The sequence below is a fragment of the Wickerhamiella sorbophila genome, assembly GCF_002251995.1.
Source record: "Wickerhamiella sorbophila strain DS02 chromosome Unknown contig2, whole genome shotgun sequence".
NCBI classification, from domain to species: Eukaryota; Fungi; Ascomycota; class Dipodascomycetes; order Dipodascales; family Trichomonascaceae; genus Wickerhamiella; species Wickerhamiella sorbophila.
This window is the reverse complement of record NW_020194005.1, coordinates 894,984-911,961: the sequence shown is the minus strand read 5'-3', so window position 1 is coordinate 911,961 and position 16,978 is coordinate 894,984. Positions and strand designations below refer to the sequence as shown.

Below are 16,978 nucleotides of genomic sequence, written 5' to 3'. Positions count from 1 at the left end.
AGATTGTAACTACACTATGCCGTCTTCTGCCAAATTAGCGCCACAGTATCAATTTGCTGCTCCTAAGCAGAACCAAGGTGGTCGACTATGGACCATCAACCGAATCAATGAACCAACTCCCTATATATGTTTACGGGCACAATTGACCCAGGCTTTATTGAACCCTCTCACATTAGGATTTGCTCTGTTGGCGGTCTTTGTGCATATCTCGTACCTGGTAGCTCAATCAGAGTTGCAAATGCTTTCTACCTCTGGCACCCACCTGTGCCAGCAGCTTGCCGAGCCTTCGAAACACAATTTGCAGTCAGACTTTTCATCGATCTTGGACACTATGAACTCCTCAACCACTGCATTGGCTCGACTTGGGCTAGGCTCCTACGCGACAATCTTCTCCAATCTCGGTGAGTCTTCCTTAAGACACTATACACAAGACCTCAACTCATTTTCCGATTTAGCCCGGAGTGTGCCTCAGTCGATAAAGTTCGGAATAAACAAGGAGGAAACAAGTGCCCAAGATTGGCTCGGTCCACGGCTCGCGAAAGCGCAAAATATGTCCTCCGTTCTTTTGAAAGCATTCACGCAAGTAGGTGCTGCGCTACAAACTTCGGGTATCTTTTCACTGAACCAAGAAGACGTTGAAAATGTGTTTAATATATCTCTCCCCCATTTTGATGACATTCAGCCGAATACAATCAACTTTACGTCCATCTCCGATAATACCACTGATGCTCTAACTAAAGCGGTAAATCAAGCAGTCGAAAAAGCAACAGCACAGCTCAACCAGGTAATGCTAACACCTTTGAGCTTGACCAAGATGAATTTCACACAAAGTAACATGACGCAGTGTGACGCGATTCTTGAGCAATTTGATGATATCCGAGTTGCCTGTTCACGAGCGAAAAACGGTTCAATCGCAGCGTACTGTTTGATGGCATTTATTACTTTCCTGATTTCGTGTTGCATCAGATATTCGAATTGGCGCAATATGACTATGAATACCAAGGCTTTGAAAGAAAGTGTCACAGGGTATTCAAAGGATGCTGTTTTCGATCCAATGGTTTACTTTTATGACAGTAACCACTTCATCACAACTAAAATGAAGGAGATGTGCGTGAAGCTATTAAAAAAACGAATGTATCAGATTTACACACAATGGGCAGTGAGCTACCTGTCAACATCCTCGATGAGCACCTGGCTGTTCGTATCATTTTGGATAATCCTTCTCGCGATCCCTACGGAAGTCATGAACGATCGACTCAAGAACTCCAACAACAAGTCAGACCTCCTAGGAAAGGCTTTTTATCTTGATTACACTACGATGGCTTCATCTTTAAACGATCAGATTTCAACCCAAGAATCCGAGGTCAACAACCCACCAAAGAAGATTCTTATGGATCTTTTCAGTGAACTCAACACTCTTTTGAAGAGTGCACACGATGACCTCAGTAAGTCTTTTAGTGGATACCTTTCTGGAAACTCTATCGATATCCAACTTGACACGCCGTTTGTTCAAAATATGCAGCGCGTGGCTGCTCCTACCATAACTATACCCAAAGTGACTACAAAACAACTTATGACGAACTTGTATGATTTGTCTAACGGCCAAGCTATAATACCGAAACAGGCTCAAGCGCTGTCCAAAATTTGCGATGTGCTGTGGACAACATTTGGTGTGATGATTGGCATATGGATACTGTGGACAACAGCAGCATTAGTATACACATACTATGCTGCCAAAATAACCCAAAAGGCAAGTGGGATATTTTCGTCTGCTAACCGAGTCTACAAGATCGTTGTCGCGGAGCCCAAGAGCGCGCCAGAATCACCTCCTGTTCCCAGGCCGCCACCGGCTCCCCCTTTGCCAGCCAGAAATGTGCATAGGCCTAATTATTTTATTTAGGATCTTCTAAATACTGAAACTAAAGTGATCTACCGCCAGCATTGGCGAAGTTAGCAAGGGCCTCCTTAGTGATTTGGGGCTCAGGCAGACGCCCCGACTTGGAAGGAGGCTCCATAAAGCCACATGCGACGAGGAATGAGAAATAGACACCAAGCTGCTTCTCGTCAATACCAGCGCCTTCTGATTTATCAACGCCAGTCCATTCAAAGTCACTCTTCAAGCACTTGACGGCATTCGAATCATCAAGGTGAGGTGCCTTTGTACTTTGGGGCAAGTCATCTAATACGAAGTGAAGCAACGGGAAGAGTGCGCTATCTCCGTGCTCAACAACATACTTTTCGAGTGCAACGCGCCATGGGAGGTACTCAGCCGGTAAAACATCATAACCGTAGTTTGCAAGGCAACCTAAGAACTCAGTAAACTGGATTCGGGGATGTGAAGTTACGTGCACCACAGAAACACCAGAGGCCTCAGGAGGATGAAGAGCGGCAGCAACGGTAAGACGAGCGACATGATCCACCGGAACCATGTTTACAGAGTTTGCAATATTGGGGTATTGTCCCAGCTGTTGAGATCCCTTGACCATGCGGAGAAGGAAATCATCGGTATTGGAAACACCGGTAGTGCTATCTCCAAGAATATAACCAGGGCGAATAATAGTACCACGCAAACCATGCTTTGAACCAGCAACACGGATAATATGTTCCGCTGCCCACTTAGATTGGCCATAGCCAGAACCAAGTCCGTTACGGGAGCCCTCAAGGTTATCGGATTCAGGAATACCGGGGAGACCCTGCTCCACAAGACGATCACTGAGCTCAACATAGTAATCGGTATCAACAGCTGAGGTGGAGGAGACAAACGAAAAGTATTTGGGACGGCCACTTGCACATAGACTCATCACGTTGATAGTGCCAACGACATTGGGCCCCCGCAAAGTGCTATAAGGGTAAACCCAGTGGACGAGTGCACCATTATGGATGATAACGTCAATGCGATTGCACAGAGAAGCCCACTGATCGTCGGGAAGGTCAAAGTGCTCGTGCTCCAGATTGCCAATAACAACCTCAATCTTGGATGCGTACTCATCTTTCCAAACATTGTAGGCAAGTCCAGTGTTTTTGATACGGGCTAGGCCAGACTTAGCATCCTTTGCTCGGACATGAGCAACAATGTGGACGTTTTGTGAGCGCTCTAGAAGATCGCGAATGATGAATGATCCAAGGAATCCAGTGGCACCAGTAAGGAACACAGTAAGTTTCTGATGAGGCGACAAGGGGAGCGTCGGTGTAACATAGTCGGGCAACTTTGACGCGAGCTGGTCCGCATCATCACCATACGACACTTCTTTCTTACCTCTTTTAGCAACAGAGCCAGGAGTTTCAGTCAAGACTGTCGAAGACCGCAGACTGTCAACCGCTTTGGCAAACTCAGCCACAGTAGGGTGAGCAAAGATTGCACCGAGTGGTAATTCTGGTACGCCGAGCTTACTACGAGCCTCGAAAATCATCTTTGTAGCCAGAATTGAGTGACCGCCCAAATCGAAGAAACTGTCAGTTGGCTCAACTTGGGGAGGTTTCCGAGGCAAAATGCTGACCCACAAATCACGCACCTGTACCTCCGTGGCAGTGAGGGCGTCAGTTTCTGCGGCAGTAGGCTTGACATGTCGAGAAACAAGATCCAACTGTGCAGTATCGGGGAATGGTAGGCGTGGCTTGTCAATCTTGCCATTAGGGTTCAAAGGCATTTGAGAAAGTGGCACAATCATACTAGGAATAGCATAGGATGGCAACTTTGTCTTCAAATAATTGCGGATGTCTTTGATCAGGCGACGGTACTGCACCAGCCCCTTTACAACGTGATCAGCACCATCCTCTTCATCAAGACTCTCATGAGCACTCAGCATATCATCTTTGTCGGTCTCAGGGACGATATATGCGACTAAAATTGGTTCCTCGTCTTTATCACGGCGGACCAAGGTGACGTTTTCACGAACAGCTGGGTGGCGAGAAAGGTGGGTGTTGATCTCACCCAGCTCGATACGGAAACCGCGAATTTTGACCTGGTCATCAGCACGACCAGAGCACTCTGTGTTACCATCCGGCAAGTAGCGACCTAAATCGCCAGTGCGGTAGAGGCGATCACGTGGGCCCTTCCAGTATTTTTTCCAAGGAGCATCGCTGGGGACAGTATCTTCCCAATGGCCTTCTTCCACGAACCACGAGTTCAAGAACTTCTGGGCGGTCATGTCGGGCAACTCAAGATATCCATCAGACAAACCACCTGCACGAACATAAATTTCACCCACTTCGCCAACGCCACAGATTTGAGTGCGGTCATTTCGGTTCACGACCAACATCTCAACATTCAGCATACCTTTACCGGCGGGAATAACATCCTTTTGAGTTTGCAAAAAGACACCGTTTTTGGCGACGCTAGGCACCTCAAAGTACGAAACAGCACGCTGAGTTTCAGTTGTACCGTACATATTGATGATGTTGACGTTGTGAGCCAAAGCCTGAAGCTTGATGCAGTCACGCTTGGTCAAAATATCACCGACAAAAAAGGCATGGTGAAGAGAGGGGATTGCGGCAGTCGCCTGAGCAGACAGCAACTGACCCATAGCAGGGGTCAAGTGAGTGACAGAAGCACCGTTTTCGGCCATCCATTCAGCCAGTCGACCAGGAGTACCAATATCGTCAGCACAAGGTACGAGAAGCTGAGCACCTAAGAAAAGTGGTGTGAAAATATCACGTTGAATAGGATCGTGAGCGATACCAGAAAGCATTGTGAATTTATCATTCTCGCTGAGATGGAAAGTTTCTGACATCCAGGGGAAATAGTATGCCAAGGAAAAGTGACGGCCACGAACACCCTTAGGAACTCCTTCAGATCCTGATGTGAAGCTAAGAGTCGGGTGACAGTCTGGGCCAACTACGACTCCTGTTTGCTTGGTCCTACTAAGCTCAAAAGACTTCAAAGCATCGCCATCACTGTCGACAGATCCATCGTCCTGAAGCTCGAGACCTGTGATCTGAGTCTTGAGCTGCAACTTATCGGCGATATACTCCTTCACCAGAGGCGCCAAAATACCTGCCTTTTTCAAAACAATCAATCCTTTAGGTTTGGCAACACTGAGATAAACGTTTTGGCGGGCCGGAGGGTATGCAGGGTCGATAACCGAGAAAGTGGCACCGGCCTTTAAGACACCCATGATGGTGATAACAAGATCTACGCCACGATAAGCATAAATCATAACAACGTCATCCACAACGATTCCACTTGCAATCAAGCTGTGGGCAACCACATTGGAGGCCTCGTCGATCTGTTGGTAGGTGAACGTGCGGGTCTTGGATTCAGGCTCAAGTTTGTTGGCAGTTTCCGTTACGCAAAGACGGCTGGGGTGTTTGGCAGCATTTCTAGCAAAAATATCCTGAATTGCACCTCTGTAATTGCACCAATCAAGGTTAGCAGTAGGGTCTGGAATAATACCAGCTTGTTCAGGCGTGATAAGCGAAATCTTAGCCAACGGCTCTGAAGGATTAGAAGCCACTTTGACAACCAGTTGGAAGATCTGTTGGGCAACAAAGTTGATCCTCTGTTCCTTGTACAAAAGAGAATTGAAACTAAGCTCGAGCTTGTTTGCATCAACGATAAGGGCAAGATCCTTCAGCACAGGATAACCATTGGAACTGCGAGGCAACACCAATGTTCTGAAAAGCTCACCAGTCTTATCTTGAATCTCCGAGTGGTTCGCCACGTGCGTGGTTGCGAATTCCCTGCTCTCGGTGACAGCCTTGATCAGATCAGCAAAAGTGGTAGTACCAGTGACTGGCGCACGCAAGATCATGTGTGTGCCGTCTTCGATCTGTGAGCCCACAACAACGTCCTCGTCGCCAGTATAGCGGTATACCAGAGACAAGAACAAGGCGGTAAAAACATCGAACTCCGAAGCACCAGCTGCCTTGGCCAAAGAAGACAGTGCCTGCTTGACTGAACTAGGAATATCGGTGACAAAACTCGACGAAACAACCTTGCCCTCTGTTGTTAGTGTGAAGTCGGACGGGATGACATTCAGCAAGCTGCTTTCCAGTCTCTTGGCCCAGTTATCTACAGCAGAACTCATTTTAATTGAGCAGCTAAATAGTTCGGAGGTTGTGGGGATGGGATACTAAGAATCAGTCATCGAGGCGAAATAAGCGATTTGTTGAAATATTCCGCTAACTGTGAAAATATGTAGAGATCCCAATATTATCCATTTGCTACAGTTCTGACGCTATAGTAGAGATCATTTATTCCTAGCTACTTGAGAAATCCTACAACAGGCTAGCAGCCTCCAGCGTTAGCCCGAAAAGGGTCTAGTATTTGTCAGCGGCCTTGAAGACATCGTTCTATCAACACAATTGCACTTTTAAGGTCCGTCTGAACACAAAGCCACTTACGCTAAAGATGTCGGCACGCAAGCTCCAGCAAGAAATGGAGCGCGTGTTTAAGCGTGTGGCCGAAGGAGTTGTAGTGTTTGACAATATCTATGACAAGCTTCAAATGGCAAGCACACACAACCAAAAGGAGAAGCTTGAGCAAGATCTGAAGCGGGAAGTGAAGAAGCTGCAAAAGTTCCGTGACCAAATCAAAACCTGGATTGGAAGCAATGATGTCCGTGACAAAAAGCAGCTCATTGAACAGCGCAAGTTGATTGAAACGGAGATGGAGCGGTTCAAGGTCGTCGAACGCGAAGTCAAGACTAAAACTTACACCCTGGAAGGTGACGAAGAGCCATTAGATCCTCATGAGCAAGCCAAACGAGATGCGGTTGATTTCTTTGAGGGAGTCCAGTCTCAGCTCGAGGAGCAAATCGAGCAACTTGAATCGGAAGAGGAGAGTTTACAGGGGTCTATGAAGCGTGGTAAAAAAGATAATGCGAAGCAAGAGCGTATTTCCGAAATTGACTACACCGTTGAAAGACACAAATGGCATAATGCCAAGATTGATATTATTGTCCGAATGATCGAAAACGACACTTTGGCACCCGAATCAGCAATGGCTCTGGAAGATGACATTATGTACTATGTGGAGTCAAATCAAGATGCCGATTTTGCGGAAGATGATCAAATGTACGACGACCTTAATCTCATCGAAGATGAAGAGGACGAAGAGCTGGTTGAGACCATTGTTCGTGACGACACTTACACGCTTGAAGATTTGGCACAGGATCTCTCTAAAGAAGCCCAAGCAGCAAAGGAACGTGAAAAAGAGGAGAAAGATAAAACTGTCAGTACTGTATCCTCTGCCGGATCATTGGTACAGCCCCCGGCATCGTCTGGTACGATGCCTATGCCAGCCCCTGTGGCTCGTGTAGCATCAGGAGTGAACGTTGCCGCACCTCCTGTCGCCCCCCAAAGCTCAGGAACACCCATTAAGCGCATGATGAGCCCAGCAGTTGATGCGAAGCTGGCTCAGGGACTCTCTCCTCTTCCTCCACCTGGTGTGAAAGTCGCAGCCCCGGTGGCTGGCACTAGTGCCGGATCGACGATTTCAGCGCCCTCTAAACCGCCAGGACTTCGTGAGGCTTCACCGGCGCCATCGCTTGGTCAGTCGAGCACGCCAAGCCCTGTACCTCAAGTGGCTCCTACACCGGTGGGCGGTGTCGCAGTCTCCAGTTTACCATCGCTTCCCAGTGCGTCCCCAAGTACGTCCAAACCTGCTGATGCATTTGCTGTTAATCTTCCTGCGGGACTTGAGGATCTTTCAGGTGCGTTCGACGCAGCAACCCAACGGGTTTGCCAAGCTCCTTCTCTGTCGTCGATTTCCAGACTCGTGGAGGCTTCATATATGAACTTCCCCGACTCCACCATGGCAGACAGACCAGATTATTATCACCCGGAATCACCATATCCTACGCCGGAGTACTATCCCTCGGAGGTTCTCCCCACACTAGGAAACCCGGCTATTTTCACGAAGATGGACGTTGACACTCTGTTTTATATATTCTATTACCGCCAGGGAACCTACCAACAATACCTTGCCGCTAAAGAATTGAAGGCACGCAGTTGGCGTTTCCACAAAAAGTTCTTGACTTGGTTCCAACGCCATGAGGAGCCGGAGACTATCAATTCCAAATTCGAGCAAGGAACTTACCGCTTCTTCGACTTTGAGGGCTCTTGGCTTCAGAGACGCAAGTCGAACTTCAAGTTCGAGTATGAGTACTTAGAGGATGAAGTAGTCTAGTCTATCTGACTTCTAAACCTACAAATGATTTTTGCGAATGTCCTCCAATAGCCCTTTGCTGAAATCGGTAACCTGGTCGTAGGTAATATCGAATCCATTCTGACCACCATAATAGGGGTCGTCAATAATTCTATTCAAGTCGTTAGAAGTGCGGTACGAGCCAAAGAGGTCGATAGTTGCCGTACTGTTTTTCGGAGCCATACACTTCAGGTTGCCGAGGTTTTCTCGGTCCATTCCCAAAATATAGTCGAATTTTGTGAAATGATGCGGGTAGATTTGTTGAGCTCGATGTTGAATAGGAGTTCCGTTCTTATCGCAGGTGCTAATTGTACGCTTATCAGGCTTGTTACCCACATGGAAGGCACTCGTACCGAAAGAATCCACTTTGATCACATCTTCCAGGCCCTCTCTTCTAACATGCTCGGCGAACACAGCCTCCGCCATCGGAGACCGACAGATATTGCCTAGGCACACAAACGCTACAGTGACCATTGCTGATGTAATTCGAGGGCAGACCGGAACGGCTTCGCATAAGTGTGCAGAAAACCCCGCTCGAAGGGATGTAAGCCTGGTGGATAAATGTATAAAACCAGAGCTTTTGGAGACTCAATTGTATTCATATTTTCCTACGTCGATAATGCGTCTTTATCCAATGACTGCAGCCCTTATATTTCGAGCATCTTACTTTTACAAGTCATCCCGATAGCAACTATAAAAGGTCTGACATTACGTACGTTGAGTTAGAAAGAACATCTCTAGACGTGAGTTGGCGTCAATTATAAGTGTTTAAAGTCTGAAAGAAAAGAACAATGTTGTCCCACGTAATGGTTGGCTCGAATGATATCGAGCGCTCTCAGCGTTTCTATGATGCTGTGCTTGGAACTCTTGGAGTCGGTGAACCGCTGGTCAACAAAGCAAGTTCTGGTCATACCCGGTTTTTCTATCGTCATGATGGCTCCACCTTTTCTGTCACCGAGCCAATTAACGGCGAGAAGGCTACTCCTGGAAATGGCTGCACTGTCGCCTTCAGCTGCAAGTCACCTGAGCAGGTTCGTGTGTTCCATGACACGGCGCTTGCACATGGTGGCAAGTCCATCGAAAACCCCCCGGGCCTCCGTGAAGGTAGCCTTGGGCCAATGTACCTTGCCTATGTGCGTGATCCAGACGGAAATAAGCTCTGCGCGATCTATCATGGCAGCGACAAAGATGGCGCTTAGTTTTCAACTCAAGCGGACGCCGCTATATAGCAAATCTGAGCCATCAGCTCCTGTTCTCACTTCTCGTAACAATTGTTCACAGAACATGTCTCGTTTTCTACTTTTCGATCAATTCCGGAGGTACAGGTCTCTGGCGTGTATTTTCGGGGTGAGCTCTTGGTAAGCTTCCAGACTCGGTAGTGCTATATCGAATTCTACACGTTCAATTGATCGTATAGCTAAAGCGCGATTCATCAAGGAAAGCATCAGGATGGATTGCCATGCTGCTGGGTTTTCAAGTCAGATACAAGATGTTTTTAGGTAGTATGTCGATACCACCCAGCATCAACTGCGATGTGAGGAGTCTGTTGTCCAGTTCTGCAACATAGGTTGCAGCTCTGTGAGGATGGACGATTTAGCCTAGTATAGCACTGAAATTGCCTCAAAGAAAGGCAAGTCCAAAGTTACTATAATTAAAGTATAGTGCGATATTATGTTTGTGTATGCATACATGGGAGGTGTTTGCTGTTAAGATATGCTACGCGAACTTCAATAGTATCGCTGCTTTAAGGAGTTAACTGTATCATCCAGCCTATACTCAAGCTGAAGTTCAAGGTTTCAACCCTTTCTCGCAATCGGGGAATTCCCTGTTGCCTCCCAAACCTCGCTCCAGAGTTAAAATCGCTGCAGAACAGTAGTGTGTGACTTCACTTCACATTTAGAAGCTATTATTTTTGATCCTAATATCGAACAATTAATATATTGATCAAAGGAGGTTGTATATTCTCTGCATCAATCCAGGTTCTCCGTTGGCACTGGTGTCATTGATCCAAGTTACCCCAACAAGGTTTGAGGTATCAAATTCACAAAATGGCTAAGTATGTGTGTTTAGATCACCTTTATGATGTCTTAGATGCGTTAAATTCGTTCTGGAAAGATTTTTTATCCAAACGCTGCTACAATTTGTTGATGGAGAATAGAACTTGACCTAAAAATGCGCAAGGTTTATTACACTACTAATTACTCCATCTCCAATGAAGGTACTAAGTGTCTTATTCCCCTCTCCATCTCCACTGAATGTATTAATTAGTTTTCATTGATTACAACAACCTGTTTATGGGAGTTCAATCGACTCCTTCGTCCGATGTTAATCAGGCAGCTGCCGATCTGCAAGGCGCTAGTCTAAAAACCTACACCTTAGTCAGATATGTACACATAGTTTCACGTATGCAGGGGGAACGTTCTCACTCTAGTTGGTGTGCCATACCAAAAGACCCTACGTGAAACTCTTATTTTTGGCTTACTGCTCTCTCATCTCCCAAAGTGAGCTGGTACGGATAGAAAGCCCATACTAAAACAGCTTCATGAGGACCTGACACCAACCTATCGTCGTCGGTTACGACTCATCTGAAACTTAATTATCCAGTACAGAAAATGAAACAACAGTACAGAGAACAAAACAATGTCTATTCTAAAGTTCCCATTTAATATCGCTCCCCATTTCTCAACGCTCTTTATTTTTGTGCAGCACCTTGCAGCAGAATCTTCAACGAGGCGTCAAGAGCGATTTGCAAACAGGTCGATCTGAAACTTATCAGCCGATTCGAGCTATTCGACAATCAAATCGTTAGATATGTGGTTTCCAGCCAAATTTATTTCAGCCGTTAAAGCAGGGTTCTAATTTGAGTGGGTGCAGCAAGTGGCAATCTCGCAGCAGTCCTTGATGCAGGTTTACAGAACGGCATCAACGCTTTTGACTTCCGATCACCCGAAAAACAACCAAAGACGAGCACAGTATTCAGCTCATAACCTATATATATCTTCATTTATACAAACAGAACCCTTCTCAGTGGCTTTTCTGCTATACTAGTTTTTAGCGCCTTCTATGGGGATTTATTCAATCTGCTGGGCGATGCATCAATAGGGAGCCTCATGCCGCCAGACAGACACTGACGTAAGTTTAGCTTTATGACAGTGAGAAGCTCAATAGCGTACATTGGAGCTTTTCTGGCGACCGCGAGCATATTTTTTAGTTTCGGTTTGCTCAGTGGCCAGTACGATGTTGTCTCTTTTGTTCAGGAAACGAAAATGAGAGCTGCGGGACTGGCACCCGCCTTAGAGGAAATCAAGTCCACCGTCATAACGCCTGAGCAGTTCGTGAACGAACTCAACCTCACACACATTGAGCAGATAATTGCCCAAAGCCTTGTCGGACGGACTCTGGGAGCGGCATCCAAGGCCCATGAAAGCGTCGTGGTTCAACCATTCTCCAATGCCACTGGAATGGCAAAGACAAAAAAGTGTAGGAGAATGTTGCGGAAAGCACTTCACACGTCTAAAGCTCAGAGCAAAGAGCAGTTCGAGCAGATTAGGGTCATAATGATGGATTCTATTGGGGCTGTGATTAAGGCTATTCGTGCAAAGTATACACCCGAAGATCCGGATCCAGCATACGCACGGATGGAGATGTCCCACTCAAAACGCCGTAAAAATGATGAGAGTTTCCATGCAAAGGCAATTGATCGTTATATTGAGCTAAATCGTGAGTCGCGGAAGCTAGAAATCAAGATTCCAGAAGACCAAAAGCACCTGGGACCTAAACCTCATGAAATTATGATATTCTCAGCTTCGAATGCGGACCTCCGTGACCCAGAAGAAGCTGAGCTTGTGTATCAAGCTCTCGAGAATCGTAACTCGTATGCAGCTTATCACGGTTATCAGCATGAATTCCTTAATCTCAGCCGGTATAGTGCTGCTGAGTATGAGCACCCGTGCTGGCTGAAGCTTCCGGCCATTCAAGAAACACTTCACAAGCACCCGGAAGTCAAGTGGCTATGGTGGCTAGATATGGATGCGATTATCATGAACGGCCAGCTCAAAATTGAAGAACACTTACTGCATCCTTACACCATGAAGCATCGCTTAGTATCTGATACCAACGTCTGCGCTGTTGGTGACATATTCAGTGATGGTGGTCTGACCCCGCTTGCATCCGATGTTGATCCGGACGAGATAGAATTTATTTTCACCCACGACTATTTGACTTTAAACGCAGGCTCTTTTTTCCTCAAAAATACCCCCGCCAACAAATTGACACTCGACATGTGGGGAGACCCAGAGTTCATTTATAATGAAAAAGGAGGGCGAAAGTATGAGCGACGGGAACAGGATGCATTTATTAACCTCTACCACCGGCACAAGAACGTTCGCGACAGAACTGGTGTTTACGTTCAATCAACTATGAACTCTTACGATGAGCACAATGGTAGAGAGCTACAAAGAGGTGAGCATGGGGATTTTGTTTTCCATTTTGCAGGGTTCTCAAATCAAAGAGAAACCTATCTAAGGATGTGGAAAGAAGCTTGGGATAAGCGAGTTCTCCCCAATGGCGAGCACCCTGAAGTTACACTCCCCAGCCCAGCTGAGGATAGTGAGCCTGAAGCCTAGTACTATCCACAAACCACCTGCGTACTAGCGCCACTTAATGCCAAACGTTCACTAGTGCCAATCTGTACCCAGCTGCAGAATATAATAGTACATATATGTTTATTACTGAATTTTTCTCACTCCATGATGGAATCTTAATATCAGATGCATCATTGATTGGCCCTCTTCTCTGCTTTTGTTAGGTGCAGATCTCGAGTGCATATCCTCCATGCACGCCCTACGTTTTGACCCAAATATAGAAAAACAATGTCCGTGCTTCATCGTCGCATGAAGACAACCTCTATATCCCCCATATGCGAAATCAACATACCTGCTATATTCATAAAGTAGTGGTTCTCGATTTTGGGAGCAGATCGACATGTGCAGAGTGATGTATCAAGCATTGCACATGTTTGAACGAAACTTAAATGGACCTAATTATGGAGCTATTAGTGTGCCATTAGTCTCTGATAGCGTTTCCAGCGGCAATTTTTTGCATTTCATAGGGTCTCGGCCACCGATGGTTTGAAAACTCAAATTAGTGCCTCATGTACATACCTACCAAAGTCCCATGCAGTGATGACGCAGCTGAGGCAGCACAATTTTACAAATCCAGGCGAACACCTTTTTTTCCGCTACACCACTGGGTAAAGAGCAATGGCACATAAACTTTTACTGTTTTGCGTATCTGCGGTTACGGCAGTAACTTTTTTTAGCCTGGGAATGTTGGCGTCCCACGAGAAAATGGACGTTTCTCACCGCGATGGCGCACCACATTTCTCAGCGCCTCTTGAGCAAATCGACAAAGAAGCTGGGAACGTGGAAATTGCGAATGGAGATTCAGAGCATGAACTGAAGGACTTTGTAATGCCAGGCTCCGACAAATATTCTGACGCATACAAGCTGTTCGCTGATACATGGAATGAGACCGTAGTATCCAAAGTACGCGACGTTTACGCTGCAGAGAAGTTTCTTGACTTCCCACAAGCTTGTTCCAGATCGTGGGCTCTCTTTGTTCAGAGTCAGTCTAGCTGGATTGAACGAATCACAAAACAGTTTGCCCACTTAGGAAGTGAGTTCTTAGCAGATCTGGACGCCCTCATCACGCTTAGAAGCAAAGAGGTTGTCCAAGAATGCAAGGAACGTGAACGTACTGAAAGAGAAGAAAAGTACAACTCCATGGTCAAAGCGCAGGCGGCGCAGGAGAGTGGGCTTCGTGACACGGCCACCCAGCAATTGGCCGACGGCAACACCCGCATCCGGAAAGACAAATTCACAATCCCTGAGTCCAAGAAACATTTGAGCCCTAAACCGGAGGAAGTTGTAATCTTATCCGCATCTGACTTCTCCGATAAAAGTGGCTGGAGATGGCGTTTGCACGAGGAGGGTCTAAAAAACCGTGATGAGTACGCGAAAGCACATGGGTATCGCCATGTATTTATCAACTTTACAAAGTACGACGCCGCGAGATCGCATGTGGCTCACCCTTGTTGGCTTAAGTTGCCTGCTATTCAAGAGGTATTGTTCAAATACCCAGAGACGAAGTGGGTGTGGTGGCTAGACATGGATGCTATTATTTGGAATGGCTCGATAAAGCTAGAAGACCACATCCTTAACCCTGTGGCAATCGATCGCCGCTTCATGTATGACCTCGACATGACCGATATCGATCAACGCCATTACATGGGATCGCGCACGCCTAAGAAAGGCGAGTTTGATACCGAGCAGACCTCGTTTATTTTTTCGCCTGATTTGCAGAGTATTAATGCCGGTTCCTTTTTTGTCAAGAATACCCCGGCTACTAGAGCAATGCTAGAGTTTTGGGGTGATCCTGAATACATCTATAACGAAGACCATGAGAACAAGTTCGGCCTGAAAGAGCAGGATGCTTTCGTGAAACTCTACTTACGCCACAAAATGTTTAGGGACACGACTGCAATTGTTCCCCAAGCTGTTTTGAATAGCTATGGCCCCGACGACGACTTTCCCTCCAGAAAAGCAGAATGGGGTGACCTGGTTGTCCACTTCGCCGGCCGCTCCAGCTACGACGATTACCACGTTATTTGGGACAAGGTCTACAAAACCCGCATTTTGGGCAACGGTGAAAGGGCTGAACCCGACTATGAAATGCCCGACTGGTGACCATATGCATAACGTCTGAACACATCAAACGTTCCACCCCCTGTCTAATGTTATTAATATAATAAACAGAAACCCAGTTAGTGACTGTTCTGCTTGTAACTAGCTAGGTTTACTGCATTTTTCCTATACTTGCTATGGCATCTCAACCAAGGCTTGGCCCTTGGCCTTCCACCGGTAATCACAGTATGCAAACCACAAATTCTGGGCAAATCTTCGCCCCAGCACGCGTCCAATGACCGGACACAGAATAAAAAACACTGCATTTTCTAATTGACGAATGTTCTCATCCCAATGCTTTTGAGCATCGCTCAAATAGTCATCCTCAGCTCCGCTAGAGTAAACATCAGCAGTCCCTATTGAAACCACATCCTCCAGCGTCTCTTTGACAGCAGGGTCAACACTCAGCGCAGCTACTAGATCTTCAACAGGCTCCATTCAAGAACCCTCGGAAATCAGCTTGCCACTCGACGTCGTATGTCAGACCCCTGATTACAAAGTGGGACCAAACCGAGGGCAGGCCGTTCTTTTGTCAGTGACCCTGAAAAAATTATTTTCAAGCGGACTTGGACGGGCTTACGACGACTTTTCCAAAGGATTCCAATGGATAACGACGGTTCGTATCGAAAAGTTACTGAGGGCAGAGCGACCCTTTTGTATCCCGAAACCGAGGAGGTTTTTTACAACCCTATTCAGCAGTTCAACCGAGATATTAGTGTCTTGGGTATTAAAGCATGGACGTCGATTTACCGCCAGACCAAAAAGCGTAAGCGTGATGAAACCGGTAACGATGAGCCGTTCATCAACATTATTGAGGGGCTAGCTGCATCAGGACTGAGGTCATGTCGTTATGCCAAAGAGATTCCATTGATCAAAAAGGTCGTAGCGAATGATCTGTCTCCATCTGCTGTGGAAGCTATTAAAAGAAATGCAAAGTATAATGAGGTTCAGGACATTGTCGAGGCTCACCAGGGCGACGCAAATGCCGTGATGTGGCTTCACAAACAGACCCCAGTGCATGTCGTCGATCTGGATCCATATGGCACGGCTGCTCCGTTTATAGATGCAGCGTTACAGGCCGTGACAAACAACGGCATTATGCTCGTCACATGCACTGATTTAGCTGTGCTTGCTGGTAATTCTTATCCTGAAAAGTGCTTCAGTTTGTACGGTGGAACAACTGTGCGGAACGATGCGACTCATGAATCAGCTTTGAGGCTTTTACTGAACCTTGTGGCCACCACTGCAGCTCGCTATGGCAAGACTATTGAGCCTCTTTTGAGCTTATCGATCGACTACTATGTTCGCTGCTTCATCCAGGTCAAGAAATCACCTGTGGCAGTCAAGCAAAATATCGGCAAATCAAGCACTGTTTATACATGCACTGGTTGCAAAACTACCCATATACAGCCCCTGGGTAGTGTGAAAGAACAGAATGGAAATTTCAAGTTCGGATATGCCAAGGGCCCCGTGGTTGGCACCACCTGTGAGTTCTGTGAAAGCCCGCTCCACATCGCAGGACCATTATGGACTGGCCCCCTCCATTCAAAGGAGTATGTCTCCAAAATGCTAGAGCTGGTGGAGCTTTTGGATCAGAATATTTATCCCACCGCTCCAAGAATTAAAGGCATGCTCACCCTTGTCAACCAAGAAATCGAGACTCCCTTCTATGTGTCACCATCGAATATGTCCTCGATTGTTCGCGCGCCTGTTCCACCACTGCAAAAGTTTGTGAGTGCGATCTATAACGGTGGCTACAAGGCTTCACTTACACACGCGAAAGCAGGCTGCATAAAAACGGATGCACCCTACAGCTTCTTGTGGGACACTGTTAAAGCTTGGGCTAAGGAAACTGGCACTGGTAAGCCAAATCCCGACGCACCGGGCGCCAAAATCATGTCACAGCCTCCTCAACACGAGATTTCGTTCGAAATCAACGCTTCAGCAGAACACATCGAAACTCTGCGCAAGTCCAAACTTGTCCGTTTCCCAATGAATCCTCGACCGGAATGGGGGCCCATGTCCAAGCCGAATAATAAAAAGAAGGCTTCGTCAAATGAAATTGAGCTATGATGGGTTTAATAATAAT

At 46.7% G+C, this 16,978-nt stretch overlaps 9 protein-coding genes across 9 annotated transcripts; 6 read left to right on the top strand and 3 right to left on the bottom strand.

The window, feature by feature from the left end:
- Nucleotides 1-16: 16 nt before the first annotated feature.
- B9G98_03805 (hypothetical protein) lies at nucleotides 17-1,900 on the top strand (the record flags this gene model as incomplete). Its single annotated transcript, XM_024810362.1, has 1 exon — nucleotides 17-1,900. One exon carries the CDS (start codon nucleotides 17-19, stop codon nucleotides 1,898-1,900), a length of 1,884 nt encoding a protein of 627 aa, XP_024666130.1.
- Nucleotides 1,901-1,919: 19 nt separating this feature from the next.
- On the bottom strand, nucleotides 1,920-6,026 carry B9G98_03804 (L-2-aminoadipate reductase; the record flags this gene model as incomplete). The annotated part of the gene is made up of 1 exon (XM_024810361.1): nucleotides 1,920-6,026. One exon carries the CDS (start codon nucleotides 6,024-6,026, stop codon nucleotides 1,920-1,922), a length of 4,107 nt encoding a protein of 1,368 aa, XP_024666129.1.
- Nucleotides 6,027-6,349: 323 nt separating this feature from the next.
- Nucleotides 6,350-8,128, top strand: B9G98_03803 (General negative regulator of transcription subunit 3; the record flags this gene model as incomplete). Its single annotated transcript, XM_024810360.1, has 1 exon — nucleotides 6,350-8,128. One exon carries the CDS (start codon nucleotides 6,350-6,352, stop codon nucleotides 8,126-8,128), a length of 1,779 nt encoding a protein of 592 aa, XP_024666128.1.
- An 18-nt stretch (nucleotides 8,129-8,146) lies between these two features.
- Nucleotides 8,147-8,620, bottom strand: B9G98_03802 (Low molecular weight phosphotyrosine protein phosphatase; the record flags this gene model as incomplete). The annotated part of the gene is made up of 1 exon (XM_024810359.1): nucleotides 8,147-8,620. One exon carries the CDS (start codon nucleotides 8,618-8,620, stop codon nucleotides 8,147-8,149), a length of 474 nt encoding a protein of 157 aa, XP_024666127.1.
- Nucleotides 8,621-8,937: 317 nt separating this feature from the next.
- On the top strand, nucleotides 8,938-9,345 carry B9G98_03801 (hypothetical protein; the record flags this gene model as incomplete). The annotated part of the gene is made up of 1 exon (XM_024810358.1): nucleotides 8,938-9,345. The coding sequence occupies one exon, from the start codon at nucleotides 8,938-8,940 to the stop codon at nucleotides 9,343-9,345; it is 408 nt and encodes a 135-aa protein (XP_024666126.1).
- A 1,947-nt stretch (nucleotides 9,346-11,292) lies between these two features.
- B9G98_03800 (Alpha-1,2-galactosyltransferase gmh3) lies at nucleotides 11,293-12,771 on the top strand (the record flags this gene model as incomplete). Its single annotated transcript, XM_024810357.1, has 1 exon — nucleotides 11,293-12,771. The coding sequence occupies one exon, from the start codon at nucleotides 11,293-11,295 to the stop codon at nucleotides 12,769-12,771; it is 1,479 nt and encodes a 492-aa protein (XP_024666125.1).
- A 702-nt stretch (nucleotides 12,772-13,473) lies between these two features.
- On the top strand, nucleotides 13,474-14,892 carry B9G98_03799 (Alpha-1,2-galactosyltransferase gmh3; the record flags this gene model as incomplete). Its single annotated transcript, XM_024810356.1, has 1 exon — nucleotides 13,474-14,892. The coding sequence occupies one exon, from the start codon at nucleotides 13,474-13,476 to the stop codon at nucleotides 14,890-14,892; it is 1,419 nt and encodes a 472-aa protein (XP_024666124.1).
- Nucleotides 14,893-15,024: 132 nt separating this feature from the next.
- Nucleotides 15,025-15,327, bottom strand: B9G98_03798 (hypothetical protein; the record flags this gene model as incomplete). Its single annotated transcript, XM_024810355.1, has 1 exon — nucleotides 15,025-15,327. The coding sequence occupies one exon, from the start codon at nucleotides 15,325-15,327 to the stop codon at nucleotides 15,025-15,027; it is 303 nt and encodes a 100-aa protein (XP_024666123.1).
- Nucleotides 15,328-15,492: 165 nt separating this feature from the next.
- B9G98_03797 (tRNA (guanine(26)-N(2))-dimethyltransferase, mitochondrial) lies at nucleotides 15,493-16,962 on the top strand (the record flags this gene model as incomplete). The annotated part of the gene is made up of 1 exon (XM_024810354.1): nucleotides 15,493-16,962. One exon carries the CDS (start codon nucleotides 15,493-15,495, stop codon nucleotides 16,960-16,962), a length of 1,470 nt encoding a protein of 489 aa, XP_024666122.1.
- Between the last annotated feature and the right edge of the window lie 16 nt (nucleotides 16,963-16,978).